The sequence below is a fragment of the Rosa rugosa genome, chromosome 1 (genome assembly GCF_958449725.1).
Source record: "Rosa rugosa chromosome 1, drRosRugo1.1, whole genome shotgun sequence".
Lineage (NCBI taxonomy): Eukaryota > Viridiplantae > Streptophyta > Magnoliopsida > Rosales > Rosaceae > Rosa > Rosa rugosa.
In genome coordinates, this window is record NC_084820.1 from 50,672,642 (window position 1) to 50,696,597 (window position 23,956).

Below are 23,956 nucleotides of genomic sequence, written 5' to 3' on the forward strand. Positions count from 1 at the left end.
CTCACCACCATTGTTTACTCCCAAGTCTTACATGCTTATATGTGGATTATATTTTGTAATTACCTCTTGAATATCTTGATGATGTGATTCTTGGTTAAGTGCTAATCTTGGTGTCTTGAAAGTATGAGATTTCTGAGACAATATGTTAAAGGGCAATAGAGGTCTTTGTGATGTCAACATCATGGTCTTTGTCTTTGAATTTACTCTTTTATGTGTGACGTTTTTTTTTTTTTTTTTTTTTTTTTTCTTTGTGTTTTGCTTTGTGTTTTACGTTTTTGGTTTCTTTGAGTCTTTGTGTTTTTGTTTCCATACTTAGTCAATTTTTTCGTTGGTTTCTTTGTTTTGTGTCATAGTCTTTTTGGTTTGTTAGTTTTTGATTTTGCTAAGGGACTAGCAAAAGCTAAGTGTGGGGGAATTTGATAGGAGCATTTTAATGTGGTATTTTAATAGTTAATTCCTCACATTTTGCTTAGTTAATTCCTTAACGAATCGATTTTTAATTCAATTTTTATTTTTAGGTACATTGGAGTAGATGATGATGAAATAAGTGTTAGGTCCATAAAATGATGGAGAAAAATGGAAATGCACTAAAAAGGTCAACTTTACACATTTTCCTACTCCGGCTAGGAGAAACCAAGCCAAGCAAGGAAGAAGGAGCGACCACCTGACCAAATGAACTTCAAATGAGCTGAAACCTTCCAGATCCATTCTAGACATCCTAAGAAACATTTCTTATGAAGAGTGCAAGAGCCAAAAAGAAGTGGAAGGCCTTCAAACAGTCAGCCCAATTTTCTGCAGAAGCAAAACTGGAAAACTGGACCTGTAAGGAGTCCAGCAGAAATTCCGGCCCAAACACATGGAGATAAATTCTGAAAATTTTACAGAATGATCTACACTCATGATGGATCATTTCATATGAAGAAGTCATGGGCAAAATCTGAAGTCTTGGTGGAGAATTAATTGAAGGAAAAATGAGTAGAAAGTGACTCAAACCTAACAAATTCCATTAGTGTTTAAATATTCAAACCTAACAAATTCCATTAGTGTTTAAATATTCAAACCTAATAAATTCCATTAATGTTTAAATGCTCAAACCTAACATATCATCATTTGTTTAAATCCAAATAGTTTTGCTTGGTAGCCTATAAATAGAGGCTACAACAAAGAAGAAAGGACATTCCTTCATCCATTCCATTTTCTTTGTCTCTCCATTTCCTTTCCATTTTCCTTTCCATCCTCTAGTTTCAAGTTTAGTCATCTCCACGAGTTCAAGCAAGGCCAAAGAAGAAGAAGAGAAGCCGTGAGCACTTCCATCCATAGCCATCCTTGAAGCTTGCTTTCGAGTTTCAAGAATCCACAACGTGAATCATCCATCTCATCTTCATCCACGGTGTAATCCTATTCTCCTTTGTAACCTTTGCTTTGAATTTCGTTGGTTATGAACTAGTTGACATATATGTTTGAACAAAGTATTATTTCTGGAATTTTTATGATTAATTGAGAATTTTCAGATTCATATATTGTGATTCGAGAGTTGCTTATGTGGGTTTGTTTAATTAAATTTGCGTTATAGATAACTTTTGTATTTTAATCTTATGTGGTTGCAAACACTTAGGGTTTCGATATGAATGGTGCTAGGTTTAAGAACATGAAATCGACTTTTCGTTTTGTGTAAACTTGAATCAAAGTAGTAAAGGTTTTGTACAAAGATCGAATTTAATTAAAGAGAATTGCAATTAGGTGGACTTTTCCATACTAAGTTGTACACTTGAGTTGATAGCCTTTCTCTATGTGTAATGCGTTAAACATGACATGATTGACTAGCTTTCTAGGGTTTGATTGCATGTTTGATAGGATTAATCTAGGTGCTTTCGCTTAGGTTAATTAGCATTGAAAAGTAAAAAATGGGAATTCATTTGCTTTCGAATGTTTCACATGATCAACTCCTTTCTCATGACTTAGATGAACAATATTAGGGTTTGAATCAATTTTAATCATAAGTTTCGGTTTTGATCTTTGTTCCTTCATTCCATTCGTATTTTTATGTTTTTGCATTTTAATTGTTTTTGTTAACTTAGTTTCATTTTCGAAAAAACCAAAAACAAAATCCCCCCTTTTCGTGTAAAATGTTTATATTTTGTGAATACATTTGTGAATATTATACTTTGTTTTAATTTTAATTGTTTAATTGTTTGACAATGACAGGTGTACCCTCAATCCCCGGAATAGAACGATCCCTATTTGCTTATACTACTAACGATCTTTTCAGGGTTAAATTATGCGCTTGCTTTGAGCGTATCACATGATGTTACCCCCAAACCACAGGGTACTAAACTGAAATTTATCCTTATCATTATCCTGCATAATAGTTCTTTAGCCAGCAATCAAAGGATCATTCCGAATCACAATTTTATGAATGTCTATGTATTTATCAAGGGGGAAGCTTAATGCTGCATCTGAAGAATGTTGCAAATAATACTCCGTCTCGTGAACAAGCCCAAACTATTCTTAGCGGCCCGACTAAAAGCCTTTCCAAAAGTGTAAAACAATGCTAACAGGCTGAATGAACGCAAAACTGGCACAAGATCCACCTGACACTGCAGTCCAACTCCTTCATGATCCCATTGATCCAGCGCCTACTTCTTCGTCGACCATTGAAGCTTAAAAGGTTATTTCATTAGGAACTGAAAATTTGCATCAAGAGTATCATAGATGAAGTTAAGGAACATGTGTACACAAGATACAACTAAATTTTGCACTCTAAATAACTTTTGTCCTATATCATCTTAACAAAGAAAAGAAGTTACCTTTACAAAGTTGATCTGCATGGATAAAAGGAGAAAAATGAGATTACAAATAATTCAATGTGCACACACTTGATTAAAAGGCAAGAGATAATTTGATCAAAGACCTTATTGCACTCTAAGGACAACATAATTTTAACTCCGACATTTCTATTCCATGTGGTGGAAAATTTTCAAGATATTTTGCAATTTGAGAAACTATTCAGGGTTCATAATAAAGTAAAATGCGGTAGATAGAGAATATGTTTAGCTTCTTTTAATGAGAAAGATGATGCAATTTCATTACCCTATGCCCGTGAGTTGATTTAAAAAAAAAAATCATCTTCTTTAAATTATGTCACAATAAAGTGTTTGAAAGATTGAATTATATAATCATGTATAGGTATAAACATAACAATTTTGAAGAAATTAATTTTTTTTTGATACATGATAATTTAAGCAACTAATATATTCTCGCGACTTGCACTACACTCCATCAAATTATAAAAAATACTTGGACACGTGGTACTATTGCCATACTAACTAAAATCACATTTCTCTGATTCATGCATACATGTACTGATTTACATATGGACAAAACACAATTTCGTTATTATTTGGCCACAAAAAAAAAAAAAAAAAAAAAACACAATTTTGTTAATCCCTTTATCACCATACCAAAATTGAGAGAAAGCAATCTACCTATTACGGTAATAGTCCTACGGGGAGATGCCAAATTTTTGTGTCGTTGTCTCCAGTCCTTATGACTTGAAGACACATTATTTCTATCACCCACGTCAGAATATCCACGTTTGGTGCCGTTGCAACTTGCAAGCCCCTCATTCCAACGGTCTCAAATTTTCAAAATCCCATATAGATCAAATCCTCCATTCTCCAACGGTCGTCTCCAGGTTGTTTCACCACTTCACAACCACCTTTCCCTCTCAATTTTGCTACACATTCAAATTCAACGAATCATTCTCAAAGGAAATGGAGGGTTCTGTCATGGCTCTTCCGTCTTCAACGCCCGCTAAGCCCCCTGCAACTCCAAAACCATCTGCATCAGGTACCTCTCGATCTCTCTATTTTCCAATCAGGGTTTTCAATTTCCAAGAAAAAAACCCATTAATTTCTCAGCAAGAATTGAAATGGGTTTTGGTCAATTTCCATGAGAACATTGGCTTCTAAGAAACAATTGGAATCTGGTAATAACAGAGTGAAGTTTTCAAGAACGAATAACGCAGAGTTAGAAATGTATTCTGTTTCTTTAAATGCCTTGGGTTTTGTATCAAGAACTGTTCTTGTGGATTATGCAGATGAAAACGAACACTACTATCAGCAATTGGGAAGCCCCAATTTGTCTAACCCCAAGAAATCGATGAAAAAGCACTACATGTCGCCAACTATATCCGCGGCTTGTAAGGCAGTTTCTTCAAGAAAGAACATCTTAGGTGAAAGAAATGAGGTTTCTGAATCAGTTTTTTCCAATACCCATGTTGAAAAGGCCACACCCTTAACCCCTCCAGTTTCTAAATCCCTTTGTGATGAACAAAATGTTGTTTCGGATGATTTGTCTTCAAGGCCTTATGACCCAGTTACCAATTACCTTTCTCCGAGGCCTCAATTCCTCCGATACAACCCGAATAGGCGCCGTGAGTTGATTCTTGGCCTAGGAAATAGCAATATTGCTGAAGGAATTGATGGGTTGAGTCTTAGTAGCAGTGGTTCTTTTGAATCCCAGAAGGCTAGTGATGAGGAAGGTGGTTCTGTTACCACTTCTAGTTCTTCTGATAAGCAGGGAGATGAAGATGTTGAGGAGATTGATGAAAAAAGCGAGGGGATTGATGAAGTGATTGAGGGGAGGGATGAAGTAAGTGAGGGAAGTGATGGGGAGATTGAGGAAAGTGATGAGGAAGATGAGGAGGTTGAGGAAGAGAAGAAGAAGGGTTGTAATTTGAAAGGGGTAATGAAAAGTTTGCTTGTTTTCGTGGTTCTAGTACTATTTACCTCACACATGGCTTCTATGAACCAGGAGACCCTCTTTGAGAGTGTTGAGGAGGCGTATTTGAGGAGTGAGAACCATACATTTGAAACTGATTCATTGAAGAAACTCGAAAGTGGAAGTAATCTCTGGGATCATAGAGAAGAAGGGAAATGGGGTTTAGTGGGAGGAGTCAAAGGAGGTATTGATATAGGGATTGAGGAGGGAAAGGGGGTTGAACCTGTAGAACATGAGCTCGGAAGTGAAGTTCTGGGTCAAGAACAACAGATAAAAATGGATATAATGGAAGGACACTGGAGAGTTGATGAGGAGGTTAAGGACGAAGTGAAGGTTGAAGATGAGAAATTGGGAACTGTAGAACATGCTGATAAGCCAAGAGAAGTGTTAGCATCACAAGCTGAAGAAAGTGAAGCTTTACAACTGACTGAAGGAGAAGAGAAAAGGGGAGTTGATGACTTGGGTGAAGTGGTAGTGCTAGAAGTTGAAGATATTGAAGAGATTTCTGATCAACTACCTGAGAATTCTGAGTTGCGGGACGTTTTTTCTCCAGGAAATGATGAATCTTCTCAACTTAATCAGACACCATCTATGGCTGATGAGGTTGATCTTCGCAATCTAGTGTCCGATGCTTCAAATGCTTTTGAAGTAGAAGGCAAGGTTGCAGTGGAGCCAATTCATGAAATGATTGAGAGCAAAATGGAGGGAAAAGAGTATTCTAGTAACATGATGGCTGAATTTGTTATGTCAGAGACCATGGATGATGATAAAACAGGCCTTGCTGGTGAAATTCTGAATTCAGGAGCAGAACAGAAATGGGGGGAGGAGCTACTCAACCACATGAAATCCAAGACATTTTATAGAGCTATTGCTGTTGGGGTCTCAATATTTTCACTAGTTGCAGTCTCTTTGGCTTTGGTGTTTCACTTAAGGCGAAAGAAGGCTATCAGCAAGGATTCTTCGGTGATAGCGAATACTGGTTCCATGAAGAATCTGATAATAGAGCAGAAGAAAATGATTGGGAAGTCTGCAATATCAGAGAAATACAACTCAGCACTTTCCAACAGAGAAGGGGACAATAGCATTGAGCAAGATGTTTACTCATCTTTTAGAAGGATGTCTTTGTCTTCCAATTCAAATCATTCATCTGATGAAGGTTCAGAAGCGTACCATAGCAAGGCACCAAGAATTGAATTGCTGGGTGAGTTTGTGGTTGGAGAGGTCAGCAGCTCTCTAAGAAGTTGTGGTTTGAAAAACAAGATGATAGAAGGTGAAGAAAGCAATTATGCTGTTTCATCAGAGAAGAAGTCAAGGAGCAAGGCTCATTCAGTTTCAATTCAACAGCAGCCGTCTGTGTCAGAGTTTTCTTACATGGGTTCCTTTCCACATGGAAGCTATACTTCTGAGAAGAAGATAAAGGTGAGCCACTTTTGTTGCAGAAATGTTGGTTCAATTTTCATTTGCTAGGACAATTTTGTATGTCTGCCCTTAAGTTCTATCCAATATCTTTCATCAGATTATGACTTGAATGTTATTGAAATGCAGCCAACTGAGTCAGAGTTCTCTTCCATGGATACTTCACATGGAAGCTATACTTCTGAGAAAATTGTCAAGATGAAGGTGAGCAATTTTTGGTTGCAGTACAAGTTGGTTTCCGTTTTCATAATCATTTTTGAAAACCTTTTGTTTTCTTTTTGGTCTTAATTTGATTCTATCCATTATATAGTCCAAATATTCTGTCGTATTGCTAATCATTCCTTAATGTTCCTTTATACGTTAAATTAGGAGGGTGGCAAAAATGGAGAAGTCAAAGTCATTGCAACCCCAGTGAGGCGATCAAGCAGAATTCGCAGCAAAACAGTAATGTCCCCATGAATCTTCTGGCCTTGCATCGAATGCATCTAATATTCTAACTTGCCCCAAGCAAGCAGCAGCTAATTTGTTCTCTTTAGTTCAGTATTCTTCCACTGAAGAGTGTCTGGAGAATTGGCTCTCTGATGTGTGTCAATGGTAGAGAAACTGATCTGTTTCAGTATGTAGGAGGCATTGGATGGATTCCATTTTATATCATTCTATGTCTTTATTTGTAGTATTATACCGAGATTCTTCAGAAATTTACAATTTTAGCAAAATAATCTGGTTTAGAGTAGAGCAGCAAAATAATCTAGTTGGATTCTTCAGTCTATCCGTTGGGTGTTTTTACTTTGGAGTGCTTGACTTTCACTGGAACAATCCCTGCAAGAACTTAACCACACTTTTGATGATTCTATAAAGTCATTATATTTTGCTAAAATTGTAATTATAGCAAAAAAGAAATAGAATGTGGATCGTAAAATAGAGACTGAATTTCACTCATCTTATAATATTCTTATTATATTGAAAGGTGATACATTCGAGTGTTTGTTATTTAACATTCTCTAGAGAAAAATCATATACCCAAACTTAATTTGAGATCTGATAAAAGGAGACCAATTTTTTAAAGGCAGATCCTTTTGACAAGACAATAGCTTGGTAATCGACTGTGGGGAAAGGAACAGACTTCTCATCCTTGACTCTAACGACAAGTTTATAAAGACTTCCTGATTCGATTTGGTAATATCCCTTGATCACCTTCTGAAAGATCAAGTTCTTATGATTTTGGCTGCTGTATGCGTTAACTGCATATTTTGCGATCTCTGTGACATGAGGGTCGCTAATGTTCTTCAAGGGTGTCCAAGCACCGAGTGGAGCAGAGTCACCACTTTTGTCTACTGCAGCTGTGAGAAGAGGAAAGAGGAGAGCAAGGATTGCAATGAGGTAGTGAGGACTCATGATGGTAAGTGTGTATGTTTAGTCTTTTAGTACTTTGAGTTTGAGTGTTGATGAAAAAGAGACCTGTTAGGACATGGTTTATATAGCAGGGGCGGACCATTATTAAAATTAGGCAAGCAAATAATAGATTTGAATTTTGACAGATTCATTTTAAAGAATTTGGTTATTGTGTGGTCAGGTTAGCTCATGACAATTTTATGGCACAACTAGTAACTAAAAATAGATTTTTATTTTTACAAATTGTAGTAAAGGTTATTTTCTATTAAGGAAAAAGATTTACTTTTGGAGAAAAGTGCGTTTTAAGAATAAGAAAATAATGGAAATGAATCCAACTTCATTTGTAAAGAAATTAATTTGAGGATTTTCTGTTTGAAGATAATTATTTTTCTGCTTTGACTTTGTTTTACTCAACCGTGAAACACCATTGCTTCAGTAATGATGCCAATTGTGCCTAAAAGCATGACGACAGAGACAAATGCCAAAATCGTTTGTGACCCCCCGAACCAGGTGGAGGTGAGATTTGGTACCTAACGCCCAATTTGAGGTGTCAACGATAGAAAAGTAAAACGAAATTAAAAATAACACTAGATTCATTTTTCAGAAATCGTCGAAATGTAACATTTGAAATAACAAAACTCAAATAAGAGAATTTACATCTCGCTCTCGACTCTAGCTCGCTCTCATATTCTGTAATCCTTTATGAGTCTCGTAAACAGCACTAACATCTCGCTTAGTCCTCTCGATAGAAGTGTCGTACCTTGTAACATACCTGAACAAGAATCTATAGGGGTGCGCTTTCACTCAGTAGGGCCAAACCTCTTTAGGTTATTCTTAACTGTGTAAGACAATAAAGTTATCAACAAATACTATATAAAATGATAACAAATTATGCATGTATGCCAGATGGACTTCACTTAACTACCCGTTAGTCCATATATCAAAACAAGAGAGCCTACACGTCCCATACCATGTATTTTACCAACCGGGGGTGGCCCTAGATGTTTCGAATATATGATCTAACAACCCATCACAACCCATAAGGATTCAGTCCACACATCCCTTTTGTTAGTCATCTTGTTTGCATGATCTTCAGACCCGAAATCTGATGAGATCGTTTTATCAACGCTCTTTTGTTGAAAGGGCATACTTTCCCTCAATGTGCACTTGTGAGCTGATCATAGATCCTGAACGCCTCATGACGCCAAACTCAACTACACAAAAGGATTTCATTTCTTTTCTCAACATCGAACTCTCACATCCTCCCACATACACCCCTTTCAAATGCATACTCTCAATGCCTCTCTATGCATTATGTATGCCAATTTGAAAACCACAACTCATAATATGATATCCAACACATGCTTTTAAAGAAAGCGATAACATTTCAACAAGTAACTCATCAACTACACATGCTTTCATACGAAGCGATAACATTCAAGATTTAAATCAACCAATGTCAATCAATGAGAAGCAACACACTGATTTCAATAATAATTCTATTTATCATTTTAATATAAAAGATTCCCCCAGTGACCCTACCTGGAAATCCAAACTTTAACTGCATCACTACTCAAAGTTAGTAACACTGTGACTCGCATTCTGAAATACATATCCTTCTGCTTCTGGGATTGTCGGTAACCATTCAATCCTCTTATCAAATCCGTATTCAATGCAGTCACCGAAGTACTTCAAAATAACTCGATAAGTTATTTTAAAATAGAAATCGACCAAGTCCCTTAATTTACTAAGGACACCCACTCCTCTCTTTCCGATTATTCTGGACACCCAACTATACTCTTCACTATACTTTTCTAAACTAAATGGTTGTATACATCATTTCCATAAATGTCTGCCGAATTTCACAAGTGTTTGGACCCAAAATGAGCATTTTGGCCTGACAAGGCACGTCTTGGAGAAATTGAGCCAATGTCAGTGGCTCAAGCTATATATTGTCGACAAGTTCGAAATATATATTTAGAGGCTAAATAAAGCCTACTATGGAAGCATGAAAGCATGAAAAGTCAACTTTAGCACATTTTCCTACTTCGGTTAGGAGAAACCGAGCTAAACAAGGAAGGAGGGGCGGAAGACTAACCAAACGAAATTAAAATGAGCTGAAACTTTTCAGATTAAATCTAGAAAGCCCAAGGATCATTTCTTATGAAGAGTTCCAGAGCTAGTTTTGAGTGGAAGACCTTCAAACAATCAGTCCAATTTCCTTGTCTAGAAAGTCTTGGAAAACTGGACCTGTAAGAGGTCCAGCAGTGTTTTCGGCCCAACCACTATATAAAAAGCTCTGAAATTTTACCAGAGTGATCTACACTCATAGTGGAACATTTCTTATGAAGAAGTCATGGTCAAAATCTGAGTGCTTGATGGAGATAAAATTGAAGGAATAAAGGAGCAGAAAGTGCTTCCTTATCTCCAAAATTCATCATTCCTTATCTCCAATTATGCCTCCTTATCTCCTTATCTCCGAAATTCATCATGCTTTGTCTCCAATTATGCTTCCTTATCTCCAAAATTCATCATTTCTTATCTCCAATTAATGCTCCACTATCATTTGTTTAATGCTAAACACCTTGGCATGGTAGCCTATAAATAGAGGTTACAATGAAACACTTAGACAGACAATTCACTCTACAAACATCTCTAAGATGATCTAAGTTCTCTCTAGAGCAAACCTCTCTAAGAGCAACTCCTCTCCTTCTCTTTCTCTTACCGGTGATCACACTCCTAGTCCTAGTCTTCTCAGAAGCCGACTTTCAGTGCCACCAAACCCTCTGTCAACGTACTTCGGTCCTAGTCTCCGCGGGAGTCGATTGTAGTACCACGACCACAACGGTTATGGAACCAGCCAAGCAAGGGTAACGCCCTCGCAAACCAGCCAAGCTAAAGTCACGCTTTAGCAAGTTCTCTCTACTTCCCAGTGGTTCTCGCTCTGCTCGGTCTACAACATCGAGTATCGATTGTGATTTTCAAGAAGCTCAGCAAAAGTCCTCACCACGAGGCATAAAGAATCCCACGACGAGGTTGGTGCTCTCCTCGTCTACAATTGCTTGAAAGAAGTCAGGTCAAGGGACACCCCCGACGACCGCACCCGAACGGTGCTGGCACGCCCGCGCAGAAAAGAGACTGTTGACCAGCTGCAACAAAATTGGAGCCAAACATTTTGGCATGCCCGGTGGGACTACACCAGAGTCTTTTTGTGTTCACCATCATTGGGATGCCAGAGGAAAATCTTTACCAAAAGAAATTCCTGAAGTCATGCCTGTTTGCTATGTGCCCATTCCCATTCCAGAGAATGCAAGCATAGAAGAGCGGCTTGATATCCTTCAAAAGAATTCTACCGCATACCATGAGAATCTGAGAAAAGCCCTCGCGGAGGACCGTCGACGGCTCGATGAGTTCACGATTCCGGTCAAGAGGCTCGAGTTGGGGGCACAACAAACTCAAGGCGAATTGGAACGTCAAGAACCTGCTCGCGAAGAGGTCGTTTATGAGACTAACTTGCCTATAGGTGGCAATCAACCTAAGGGTCTCACTGGTGAGTCACAGCCTTACACAGAGGCTGTGCATGGAAAAGGTCATCAACAAGATTGTTCTTCTGACAATACAATTGTCTCTGAACAAATATCTGATTTCTCCACTGATCAAGCCAAATACGTGGCTACTGATCAGATGCATGGGGGGCAAGATATGACCCATGATCATCCCTTTGATCAAGAGAAGTTGGCAACAGTTGGTGACAAAGCCGATCTTGGGACACCGTCATCTCCCAAATTGCAATTGAAGATCATGCCTCGTCAACCAACAAAGATATTTGGGGGGCAAGATTACCCCTCTCACGAGCCAAATTCCTCCAAATTCTTCAACGAGAAGTATCTTTTTTCTTTTCCTACAAGCTCTCACAGGAGGGATTTTTACCCTACAAATTTTGATACATCAGAGCTTGGAATGAAGCATAGATGGCCTCCCCCGTGGTCTTCTAGAGGTTAGCCAAACATGGTACTGCTAGCTTCTTTCTTTCTTTGCTTTTAATTTTCTGTTAATTTTTTCGTTTCTAGTTTTCTTTTCATTAAAAAAATCAGTAAAAAAAAAAAAAAAATTGAATTTGGTAAGGGGTTGTGAATCATAACGGAATAGGTGAAGTCTCTTTTGTTAATATTGGCCTAAACTCCTTATTGATGCCTAGTTCAGGTCTCTTAAGGTTAAGGGCGGCTTTTATTAACACTTGTTGAACTGTCTTCACACTTATGACCTTTCTCATCTTAGTAAGTATAGCCTATGTGAAATGGTGTCTAGAAATGGGACAACGTTCATGACAGGTTCTTGAATCTAGAAGTGCGTGCAAATGGGCCTAAACCACTATGTGGGAGTAGCTTATGCCAAAATGGATTCTGCCTCTTTTGTTCGCCCTCCCCCACCTGGCCATTTCAGTAAGGTTGCCCAAAGGATTTGAAAGAAAATTTGTGTCTAGGCGACTATACTTGGGCCGCATGTCTAAACCTTGATTCACCTTATCTTATTGAATTCAGCTACTTGTTAAAAAAAAAAAAAAATTAGTACGATCCAAAAATTACTGCGGAGTCAAAACACTAAGGGATTATTTTAGTAGACAGTTTATTCGCATAAGACATGGGGGACAATTCTAGTGTTCCTACACTCGCAAAGCCCATTTATGAAGGCCTGTTTTTGAGGCCCATAATCATTTCTTTGCTATGCCTATCAACACTAGGGGGGCAACACTATACAATACTAAGCCCATTTAGCCTAAAGTTAAAAACATAAAAAAAAAGAGAGGCAAATTTCGTTAACTTTGTTTTAGGTTTTATATTCATATTTCAGTTTTTGTTTATCTTTGTTCTTTATTTCGTTGGTTGTTTGTTTATTATTAGAGTCAAAATGAATTTTGGGTAAATATCTTCTTCATCGGGCGCATCCAATGGGATGTGATGTCTAAGGTCTAGTTTGGATACGACAAGTGCTGACAAAGGGTCTCGTCCCCTGTCAATCAAGTGAGCTGAGCTCTGCCAAAATCGTTCCTCTCTTCACCTGGTCATGTTCCAAAGGAGTTACCGAAAGGAGAAGAGAAATATCCCTAAGTCCAAAACGTTTTTTCTTGTATGTTGCGTCACTTTATGTGTTGTTCTTGTTTTTGTTTTGTTTTGAGTCTTAGGATGCCCTTTCAACTGTCTATGTTGAGTTTTTTGTCTCCAAAATTATGGCTTAAAAAAAATAAATAATAATAAAATAAATACAACTCTTAGGGGGCAATTTTAAGTGTTCCTACACTCGCGAAGCTTCTAAGCCGAGTCAGCGGCTCCGAAAACTTTTTCCAGCTTTGCCCTCGCAGGAAAGGCTGAGCTCAAGGGAAATGTGAGAGCCACCACCGTGACCGCCACCTCCATCGGAAGTAGTCTTCATGTTGCCAAAGATGTCCTCACCATGCACGGGAAACAGTGAAAGGGTTTCAATTTCCTGGTGATCTTTTCCTCTTTGTTCCATGAAAGTTTGTTCTACATTCATGTCAAAGAAAGTAGAACTAGTTCCCCCTCCAGCTGAGATTGAACAATCCCTAGCACTCTTCTCCATGTTCATGGATCCATAACCGCCATAGTTCCTCATCTGCCCATTAAAAGCAATCATCACACCAGCAGAAGAAGCAGAAGCAGGTGCAGATGAATTGGCAACATTGTCATCACCAACAAGCCCTGATCTTTGCATGGGCACATGAACATCCGAAGTGGACTTCTTCTTCTGCTTCTCCCGAGCCCTTTGGTTCACGAACCAAAAATAGACGTTCTTGAACTCGATCTTGCCGTACCATTTCAGCTGGAGATAGATCCTCTCAACCTGCTCTACAGTTGGGGACCTAACTCCCTTATTGTAGAAAAGCTCCTTGAGGATTCTTATCTGATCTGTAGTGGGATTCCACCTGCTCCGCTTACAAAGCATGTTAGCACTACTCCCGGCTGCTTTGTTGCTTCCTCCATCCTCGGTTGGTTGCTGGGTTTGTGGTTCCATGGGTGATGGATTGAGAGAATGCGAGAATTGAAGAGTGATGATGATAAGTAATTAAGAAAGATTGCTGTTAGAAATATTCGAATTGATGGAATGATTTTGGGATTGGAAATTTGGGTTTATAATGTGGAGGAAGATATAGGCATGCAAATATCCACCCTTGGATGGACGGTCAAAGAGGAGTCAAATCGATGTCAGTAAATCGAGATTAGTGATTCCAAATCTCGGGAAAAAAGGGACTAGCAGCATGTGAGGAGCTGTTTTTGAGGAGTTAGCTATTATTAAAGGATTAATAGCATGTGGGGAAACTGAACGGTTTTCGAGGAGGTAACTGTTCTTTTCACGAGATTATTTTTCACGACTGTTGTTTTTCAACGAGTGATTAGTGCCTTAAATCTCGGAAAAGAAGGAGTTATTGACGCTAAGAGTTTTGAGTTGGGAGCCAGCAAGTGGATCCAAAAGATACATATTTTCTCAAAACCCTCGCCGCGAGGCTCTTTTTGACGCGGAGCATATTTTAAAAGTTCATATTATTTTCAATATACAACTATAGGGGCCTATATTTGGGGCCTTGCGAGACACAATTATTGGCTTCTCACGGATATTTGATAAGAAAATATTATTGTATTCATAAAGTGGCTTTGCGGCCAAAAGCAGTACATTCATTACAAAGCCAAAAGTGGCTACAATACAAAACAGGAATCTTCGGATATCTTCTGAATCTTTTCTCAAGTGGAAGCAGCTATGGAATCCAACGCCGGGTTGAGCCGCGCCATTATCTCAAGGAGGAGCAGACTTCAGGGAAGGAAAAAGAGGAGTAACGGAGCCCCCGCGCCCATTTACATGGAAGCGGTAGAGGAATACAACATAGGCTTGGCCAACGCCATTATCCATGAGAAGGGGAGACTCCAGTGAAAGAAAATGGAGCCCCCGAGCCCCCTCAATTGGAAGCAGCTATGGAATCCAACGCCGGGTTGAGCCGCGCCATTATCTCCTGGAGGGGCAGAGAGTGAAGGAACCGAATATCAGCTTGAGTCTCTGCACCCCCTCTAGCCATGGTAACCACCATTAGTTGGACGTGAAGTATAGGAACAGCCATTCTGTTGCTTGAACCCATTCCTTCAAAGAGTCCATCCCTTCTCATCCCTCCAAGATTCTATCAAGAAGAGAAAGGGGGAGAAGGAGGTGAGAACCAAAGCCCCTTCCATCTGGAGGGCACAACACGGGCCGGGTCCAGAAGGAAGAAAACAGAGGAGGAAAGACGAACCTCAGAGTGGCCGTCCTCCCTTTCTCCGTTTCTCTCCGCGTGTAGGATTATGACAAAAATGATCTCGCATGATCGTGGATCCCACACTCGGAGCCCCCTCGCGTTTCTAAACCAATCTGAAGCCTGGCATTGTTGTTGCAAAATTCTAGAAGGAAGAAACAAGGGGTTGCCTAAGATTACGCCATGAGGCCTAACCCAGGCTTAAGATTACGCCATAAAGCCTAAAATTTAGAGGCTAAAGGTCATTTCATGAGGGGAAGATTTGTGAAGAAGGAGAAAAAGAAGCAAGGACTGAAAGGCCATTTCTTGAATATTTCAGAAAAATTGTTGTGAGTATTCCCTTCCCGAAATACAACTATTTATAGGGACTTCAGGCAAATCCCCACCCTTGAATGAAGCTCAATTTCAAAACCGATGTCAGTAAATCGAGATTAGTGATTCCAAATCTCGGGAAAAAAGGGACTAGCAGCATGTGAGGAGCGGTTTTTGAGGAGTTAGCTATTATTAAAGGATTAATAGCATGTGGGGAAACCGAACGGTTTTCGAGGAGGTAACTGTTTCTTTCACGAGATTATTTTTCACGACTGTTGTTTTTCAACGAGTGATTAATGCCTTAAATCTCGGAAAAGAAGGGATTAATAGCATGTGAGGAGACCGAACGGTTTTCGAGGGGGCCTACAGAGATTGGCCCGCAAAGCTCAATTTCAAGCAAAGTTCCTCCACGCGGAGGTTCGTCGCAATAGCACTAGCTTCGGCCTGAGTGGCCCGTTCTCTGAGATGGGCCAGGTTGCGGCCCATTTCTTCAGAAGCAGCCAGAGGTTCATCGAGTTGGGCTTCTTCTGTAGCAATCGCGTTTTCAACAGAGGCTAAACCGGTATGGAGGTCCTCGATCCGAAGTTTGAAGTCGGACCTTTGGATTTGTAGTTCCCGCAGGCGATTGGTTCGCTCATTTAAAATACCGCGAGAGATGTCCATTTCTCGAGAGAGGCTATTCAAAGCCTCTCGAGTGTCGTGAGCCTGGGCGTTCGCGGCCGGTTGACGTTGGCGGGCCTCACCAAGTTCATTCAGCAGATCGTCAATGACACTAAATTGCTGCAGGGTCAATGCCTTCTCCTGGCAAAGATACCTTAGGGCTTCCAAGACTCGCGGGAGGATGTCAGTCTCCAATACCCGAGGACCCAGATGTTCGTGAAGCACCACCTTAGCCTCATCCACAGCAGAAAGAGGAGTTACCTCCAACACCCTCATCAATCTCTCGAATCTGGTAGGAGGAGGAGGCGGCGGAGGCGCCACAGGATCACGAACCACCAATGCAAAAGGGTGGACGGCTTCCTCAGTTTCTTCATCTTCAATAGGTTGGTCTGTCCCTTCAGCCGCGGGAGAATCTGGAAATTCAACTTGCGGCTCACCATGGGCAAGTGGAGCAGATTCAAGCACAGGGCCCTCGGCTTTGACGGTTGTCTTATTTATTCGCGAGACTTGGGGGGCACCACCACTGTCAGTATCATTTTCCATCTCTGGGGTGACTGTCCGGCCGATAGGACCCTCAGCGTTTGTAGCCACCTCCTCGGTACAAACAGAATCCTAGTTAGATTCAGAAATGTCAGAAAGCGGGGTTGGATCTAAAGGGAAATGGAAAGTATTGGCCAAACAGTGGCTTACTTCTCGAGCTGTCGGGTCAATATCTGGTACGTGGTCACCAAGAGGAAGAGGCCCCACCTCATTCACCTCTTGAACCTCTAGTGCCGCGAGAATCTCTGTCGTCATCAGTTCCTCATAAGCGGCAAAAGTCTCAAAGTGGCTTTCCACACTTTCATCCTCCGAGGAGTCGTCATCAGAGATCGTTATTAGAATGGTAGGACCTTGCAGATGCTCTATAGATGTAGGAGATGGAAGAGGTGCCACGGGGTTAGTTGATGCTTGAACTAGCGAGAGAATTGGCTCTTCTGCAGCGGCTGAGGATCCAGCCTCACTCAGGCGAGAGGGATCAGTGGTCCTCTGACGGACCTGTCAAAAGATACATAATGAAGATCCTGCCCAGATTCTAAAATTTATATAAAATAATACAGGGCCAGAGCTTACCAGCCGCATTGACAGAGGCTCGTCATCCTCAAAGTCCTCTTCAGCGATTTGGGCGCGACCGCGTTTGCAAGTATGAGCAGCAATTACCTGCACAGAAGAGGAATCACAACTCAGAAAATAGAAGGGGTCTGGAAAGCCAAATGTGCAAAGTCAGAATTAGTCTGGGGCAGTTTACCTCAGCAAGGCTCACATCGTCATCATCAGAGGACTCCCCCTCAGGAGGCTCCTCGGCTACTGCCTTCTGTTTCCCGGCCTGAGTAGAGGCTGCCTTGCTCCAGGTGGTACGCTAAAAATAAAACAAATGCACTTAGCAATAAGGATTGATACTCAAGCCAAGGAAAAGGAATGGTGAAGAAAGACAAAAACATACTGTTGCCTTAGGCTCGTGGATTTGTATCCCTGGACGCGATGAGCGAGAAGGTAGAATAGGTCGCGGGGGTTGTGCTGCAGGGTTGGAGAAGCGCTCAAGAATCTTGCGGTCCTCCGGACCAGGACTAGTCATGCCACGAAAGATCAGGACGAAGAGTTCGTCATGTGGCGGGTCCCAACAGTTCACGGACACTTCTTTCCACCAATCAGCATAATCATCGTCTACATCGTTGAGGGGGTACAGCGCTCTGACCTAAGGGGGAATCACTATCAAAGTAAACCGACTTTGAAAGGGGGTAGACCCAGGTGGGGCTAATCTCCGCCAAGAGGTGTAGTAATTGGCAGAATCAACCAGAGGCCAGGGTACCAACTGGGCCAACCCAAATTGGCGAGCAAAGTGGTTAGGGGCATAGAGCTCATAACTTACGCGGTCAGTGGCAAGACGAATATCCAAGCAGGAGATGGCGCGACGAAAGGCCAGGAGGGCTCTTTCGCTATGATCCCGTCCACTGGGCAGAAAGCCATCATCAAGGGGAGAAGGAAATCGCCTAGAAAGGACTATTTTTGGGTCTGGCATCTCTCCCAGCAAGTACAAGAAAATAAAACACTCGGAGTGGGGTGGAGCTCGATACCTTACGTTGCGGCAAAGCCAGTTCCCCAAAAGGGAATCAACTGGAGGTTCCTTTGGAATATCACCGCGACGGAAGAGAGGGAAATAAATCTGCAGCCAAAAGGCAAGGATCCAGAAGGGGCCACTAATGTCGGTATCAAATGGGCGCATTACGGCTCTATAAAGGGAGCGATATAACGCACCCAATACAGGTTGCCCAAGGCCAACACAAATACCATTGTAGAGAGCAGTGGCCAGAGAATTCCAAGGCCCAGTAGGTTTGTTGGAAGAAGTGCAAAAGATAAATTTGCAAAGCCAGAATTCCAGGAATGCGATACCTCCTGTATGGTCACGCCAGGTGCAGTAATAGTCGCGCCAGGATAGGTAGGATCTGCTGTGATGCCCTCGACCAGCCATATCCATTCTCAAAGAAAATTGAGTGCCATCAAACTGACCATGCACATAGGGGTCAAAGTCAATGGGCAACCCCGTGATGGTAAGAACATCCAGCAGAGTTATGCTAATCTGCCCAAACCGGAAATTGAATGTATTGCTGGAGGTGTTCCAGAAGCAAAGAGCGGCGGCTAGCGGTGCAGGGCTAGTATTATTGGGAAGACAGAAGCATAGATCGATGGTTTGGGTGATACCCACTGCATCCCATCAGGCCAAATCTCTCGCTCGGACCTCCTGATACCAAACATTTTCCTCGGGAGCGACGGTAGGCCAGTAGCCCACTTTCCTCCTTGGTCCCCAACAGCTAAAATCACCAGGCACCTGCCGAAGAGCCGCTATGGGACGGCGGATGGGAAGCGCATAATAGGCCATAGCATCATCTGGCAAACGATCGCGAGGTGTGGGACCTAGACTCGCTTGACTATCACCGCCACCAAAGCCCATCAGTCGACTTCTCTCCTCTCTAGTCTGACTTCTACATCGAACACTCATGTTAGTCCGCCAGGCGAATGCGGCTTTCTCAGTGATTTCATCTGCCTGATCGATAACGAATGGTTTCTTGGATGCCATTTCTAGGTCGCAGAGAATACTTCTCCATTACACCTTGATTTATAGCTCAAATATGTTTGGAGATTAATTTATTAGCTGGGCTAGTAAGTGGCCCTAGTTGATAATTAATGAGTCATTATTCCATCTTGAGAATCGCATCTAAGGCGACAGTGAAGATACTTCTCCAATACGCCTTGATTTATAGCTCAAATATGTTTGGAGATTAATTTATTAGCTGGGCTAGTAAGTGGCCCTAGTTGATAATTAATGAGTCATTATTCCATCTTGAGAATCGCATCTAAGGCGACAGTGAAGATACTTCTCCAATACGCCTTGATTTATAGCTCAAATATGTTTGGAGATTAATTTATTAGCTGGGCTAGTGAGTGGCCCTAGTTGATAATTAATGAGTCATTATTCCATCTTGAGAATCGCATCTAAGGCGACAGTGAAGATATTCCACCTTTTCCTACCACCGCAGGGCCAGCATAGTGGCCTGATGTTTTTTAAATAAAACATGATTAAAACCGATGCGGTTTTAGATGCTAAAATTGCAGCAAAATATGGTGGTTTCACTTGGTCACACGTCATGATGACAATAGCCATGATCCAATCATCCTCTTTGGCATAAGACTCGCGAAGGATTAAATGAAAGCAAACAGTTTGCTATTTTGCATTTTATTTCGCCAAGTACTATAGGCCTTCATCTAGCCAGGAAAGCGGCTCCAACACCTACATTTGAGAAAATCAACAGAGAGCCAGCAAACAAGGCAGATACTTGTTGCTATACACATAGCGAAGCTACCACCAAGGAAGAGAAGGATCCTCATTCGCGATCAAAAGCAGTCTCCTTCGCATGGGGGGCACGCTAAAGTTTTGATTGCCTACAACCTGCCCAAGTTTCGCTAGATCCATGGGGGGCAATAAAGTTGGCAAAGGAAGCGTCAGTTCATGACAGAGGCATTTCAGATTACGGCATTCAAGCTTTATGGCCTATTTAGAGGCCTATATGGAAACAGTCAAGCCAATACAAGTGGTTTTGGAGCGTCAACATTATAAGAGTAGTGCTGATTCAAGACCTCTTCAGTCAAGACGAAGACCTTTGACTTCGAGGTCTGGGGGGCAATGTTTGGACCCAAAATGAGCATTTTGGCATGACAAGACACGTCTTGGAGAAATTGAGCCAATGTCAGTGGCTCAAGCTATATATTGTCGACAAGTTCGAAATATATATTTAGAGGCTAAATAAAGCCTACTATGGAAGCATGGAAGCATGAAAGCATGAAAAGTCAACTTTAGCACATTTTCCTACTTCGGTTAGGAGAAACCGAGCTAAACAAGGAAGGAGGGGCGGCAGACTAACCAAACGAAATTAAAATGAGCTGAAACTTTTCAGATTAAATCTAGAAAGCCCAAGGATCATTTCTTATGAAGAGTGCCAGAGCTAGTTTTGAGTGGAAGACCTTCAAACAATCAGTCCAATTTCCTTGTCTAGAAAGGTGAGCCACTTTTGAAGAGATTTCTGATCAACTACCTGAGAATTCTGAGTTGCGGGACGTTTTTTCTCCAGGAAATGATGAATCTTCTCAACTTAATCAGACACCATCTATGGCTGATGAGGTTGATCTTCGCAATCTAGTGTCCGATGCTTCAAATGCTTTTGAAGTAGAAGGCAAGGTTGCAGTGGAGCCAATTCATGAAATGATTGAGAGCAAAATGGAGGGAAAAGAGTATTCTAGTAACATGATGGCTGAATTTGTTATGTCAGAGACCATGGATGATGATAAAACAGGCCTTGCTGGTGAAATTCTGAATTCAGGAGCAGAACAGAAATGGGGGGAGGAGCTACTCAACCACATGAAATCCAAGACATTTTATAGAGCTATTGCTGTTGGGGTCTCAATATTTTCACTAGTTGCAGTCTCTTTGGCTTTGGTGTTTCACTTAAGGCGAAAGAAGGCTATCAGCAAGGATTCTTCGGTGATAGCGAATACTGGTTCCATGAAGAATCTGATAATAGAGCAGAAGAAAATGATTGGGAAGTCTGCAATATCAGAGAAATACAACTCAGCACTTTCCAACAGAGAAGGGGACAACAGCATTGAGCAAGATGTTTACTCATCTTTTAGAAGGATGTCTTTGTCTTCCAATTCAAATCATTCATCTGATGAAGGTTCAGAAGCGTACCATAGCAAGGCACCAAGAATTGAATTGCTGGGTGAGTTTGTGGTTGGAGAGGTCAGCAGCTCTCTAAGAAGTTGTGGTTTGAAAAACAAGATGATAGAAGGTGAAGAAAGCAATTATGCTGTTTCATCAGAGAAGAAGTCAAGGAGCAAGGCTCATTCAGTTTCAATTCAACAGCAGCCGTCTGTGTCAGAGTTTTCTTACATGGGTTCCTTTCCACATGGAAGCTATACTTCTGAGAAGAAGATAAAGGTGAGCCACTTTTGTTGCAGAAATGTTGGTTCAATTTTCATTTGCTAGGACAATTTTGTATGTCTGCCCTTAAGTTCTATCCAATATCTTTCATCAGATTATGACTTGAATGTTATTGAAATGCAGCCAACTGGGTCAGAGTTCTCTTCCATGGATACTTCACATGGAAGCTATACTTCTGAGAAAATTGTCAAGATGAAGGTGAGCAATTTTTGGTTGCAGTACAAGTTGGTTTCCGTTTTCATAATCATTTTTGAAAACCTTTTGTTTTCTTTTTGGTCTTAATTTGATTCTATCCATTATATAGTCCAAATATTCTGTCGTATTGCTAATCATTCCTTAATGTTCCTTTATATGTTAAATTAGGAGGGTGGCAAAAATGGAGAAGTCAAAGTCATTGCAACCCCAGTGAGGCGATCAAGCAGAATTCGCAGCAAAACAGTAATGTCCCCATGAATCTTCTGGCCTTGCATCGAATGCATCTAATATTCTAACTTGCCCCAAGCAAGCAGCAGCTAATTTGTTCTCTTTAGTTCAGTATTCTTCCACTGAAGAGTGTCTGGAGAATTGGCTCTCTGATGTGTGTCAATGGTAGAGAAACTGATCTGTTTCAGTATGTAGGAGGCATTGGATGGATTCCATTTTATATCATTCTATGTCTTTATTTGTAGTATTATACCGAGATTCTTCAGAAATTTACAATTTTAGCAAAATAATCTGGTTTAGAGTAGAGCAGCAAAATAATCTAGTTGGATTCTTCAGTCTATCCGTTGGGTGTTTTTACTTTGGAGTGCTTGACTTTCACTGGAACAATCCCTGCAAGAACTTAACCACACTTTTGATGATTCTATAAAGTCATTATATTTTGCTAAAATTGTAATTATAGCAAAAAAGAAATAGAATGTGGATCGTAAAATAGAGACTGAATTTCACTCATCTTATTATATTCTTATTATATTGAAAGGTGATACATTCGAGTGTTTGTTATTTAACATTCTCTAGAGAAAAATCATATACCCAAACTTAATTTGAGATCTGATAAAAGGAGACCAATTTTTTAAAGGCAGATCCTTTTGACAAGACAATAGCTTGGTAATCGACTGTGGGGAAAGGAACAGACTTCTCATCCTTGACTCTAACGACAAGTTTATAAAGACTTCCTGATTCGATTTGGTAATATCCCTTGATCACCTTCTGAAAGATCAAGTTCTTATGATTTTGGCTGCTGTATGCGTTAACTGCATATTTTGCGATCTCTGTGACATGAGGGTCGCTAATGTTCTTCAAGGGTGTCCAAGCACCGAGTGGAGCAGAGTCACCACTTTTGTCTACTGCAGCTGTGAGAAGAGGAAAGAGGAGAGCAAGGATTGCAATGAGGTAGTGAGGACTCATGATGGTAAGTGTGTATGTTTAGTCTTTTAGTACTTTGAGTTTGAGTGTTGATGAAAAAGAGACCTGTTAGGACATGGTTTATATAGCAGGGGCGGACCATTATTAAAATTAGGCAAGCAAATAATAGATTTGAATTTTGACAGATTCATTTTAAAGAATTTGGTTATTGTGTGGTCAGGTTAGCTCATGACAATTTTATGGCACAACTAGTAACTAAAAATAGATTTTTATTTTTACAAATTGCAGTAAAGGTTATTTTCTATTAAGGAAAAAGATTTACTTTTGGAGAAAAGTGCGTTTTAAGAATAAGAAAATAATGGAAATGAATCCAACTTCATTTGTAAAGAAATTAATTTGAGGATTTTCTGTTTGAAGATAATTATTTTTCTGCTTTGACTTTGTTTTACTCAACCGTGAAACACCATTGCTTCAGTAATGATGCCAATTGTGCCTAAAAGCATGACCACAGAGACAAATGCCAAAATCGTTTGTGACCCCCCGAACCAGGTGGAGGTGAGATTTGGTACCTAACGCCCAATTTGAGGTGTCAACGATAGAAAAGTAAAACGAAATTAAAAATATCACTAGATTCATTTTTCAGAAATCGTCGAAATGTAACATTTGAAATAACAAAACTCAAATAAAGATAAATTACATCTCGCTCTCGACTCTAGCTCGCTCTCATCTTCTGTAATCCTTTCTGAGTCTCGTAAACAGCACTAACATCTCGCTTAGTCCTCTCGATAGAAGTGTCGTACCTTGTAACATACCTGAACAAGCGCTTTCACTCAGTAGGGCCAAACCTCTTTAGGTTATTCTTAACTGTGTAAGACAATAAAGTTATCAACAAATACTATATAAAATGATAACAAATTATGCATGTATGCCAAATGGACTTCACTTAATTACCCGTTAGTCCATATATCAAAACAAGAGAGCCTACACGTCCCATACCATGTATTTTACCAACCGGGGGTGGCCCTAGATGTTTCGAATATATGATCTAACAACCCATCACAACCCATAAGGATTCAGTCCACACATCCCTTTTGTTAGTCATCTTGTTTGCATGATCTTCAGACCTGAAATCTGATGAGATCGTTTTATCAACGCTCTTTTGTTGAAAGGGCATACTTTCCCTCAATGTGCACTTGTGAGCTGATCATAGATCCTGAACGCCT

General features: G+C 40.6%; 2 protein-coding genes and 2 long non-coding RNA genes across 4 annotated transcripts; 3 read left to right on the forward strand and 1 right to left on the reverse strand.

Annotated features, from left to right (window-relative positions):
• The first annotated feature begins 1,204 nt into the window (after nucleotides 1–1,204).
• Nucleotides 1,205–2,816, forward strand: LOC133716245 (uncharacterized). Its single transcript, XR_009849345.1, has 3 exons — nucleotides 1,205–1,392; nucleotides 2,206–2,326; nucleotides 2,437–2,816. It is a non-coding gene; the product is annotated as an uncharacterized LOC133716245 (long non-coding RNA).
• An 857-nt stretch (nucleotides 2,817–3,673) lies between these two features.
• Nucleotides 3,674–6,869, forward strand: LOC133725306 (uncharacterized). The gene is made up of 4 exons (XM_062152514.1): nucleotides 3,674–3,849; nucleotides 4,100–6,201; nucleotides 6,328–6,402; nucleotides 6,568–6,869. The coding sequence occupies exons 1-4, from the start codon at nucleotides 3,774–3,776 to the stop codon at nucleotides 6,655–6,657; spliced, it is 2,343 nt and encodes a 780-aa protein (XP_062008498.1). The 5' UTR covers nucleotides 3,674–3,773; the 3' UTR covers nucleotides 6,658–6,869.
• A 6,085-nt stretch (nucleotides 6,870–12,954) lies between these two features.
• LOC133724310 (protein WUSCHEL-like) lies at nucleotides 12,955–13,620 on the reverse strand (the record flags this gene model as incomplete). Its single annotated transcript, XM_062151000.1, has 1 exon — nucleotides 12,955–13,620. A coding segment is annotated over exon 1 (666 nt), but the record flags the coding sequence as incomplete, so codon positions are not given.
• A 7,897-nt stretch (nucleotides 13,621–21,517) lies between these two features.
• LOC133740228 (uncharacterized) lies at nucleotides 21,518–22,051 on the forward strand. Its single transcript, XR_009861079.1, has 2 exons — nucleotides 21,518–21,584; nucleotides 21,750–22,051. It is a non-coding gene; the product is annotated as an uncharacterized LOC133740228 (long non-coding RNA).
• Nucleotides 22,052–23,956: the final 1,905 nt, after the last annotated feature.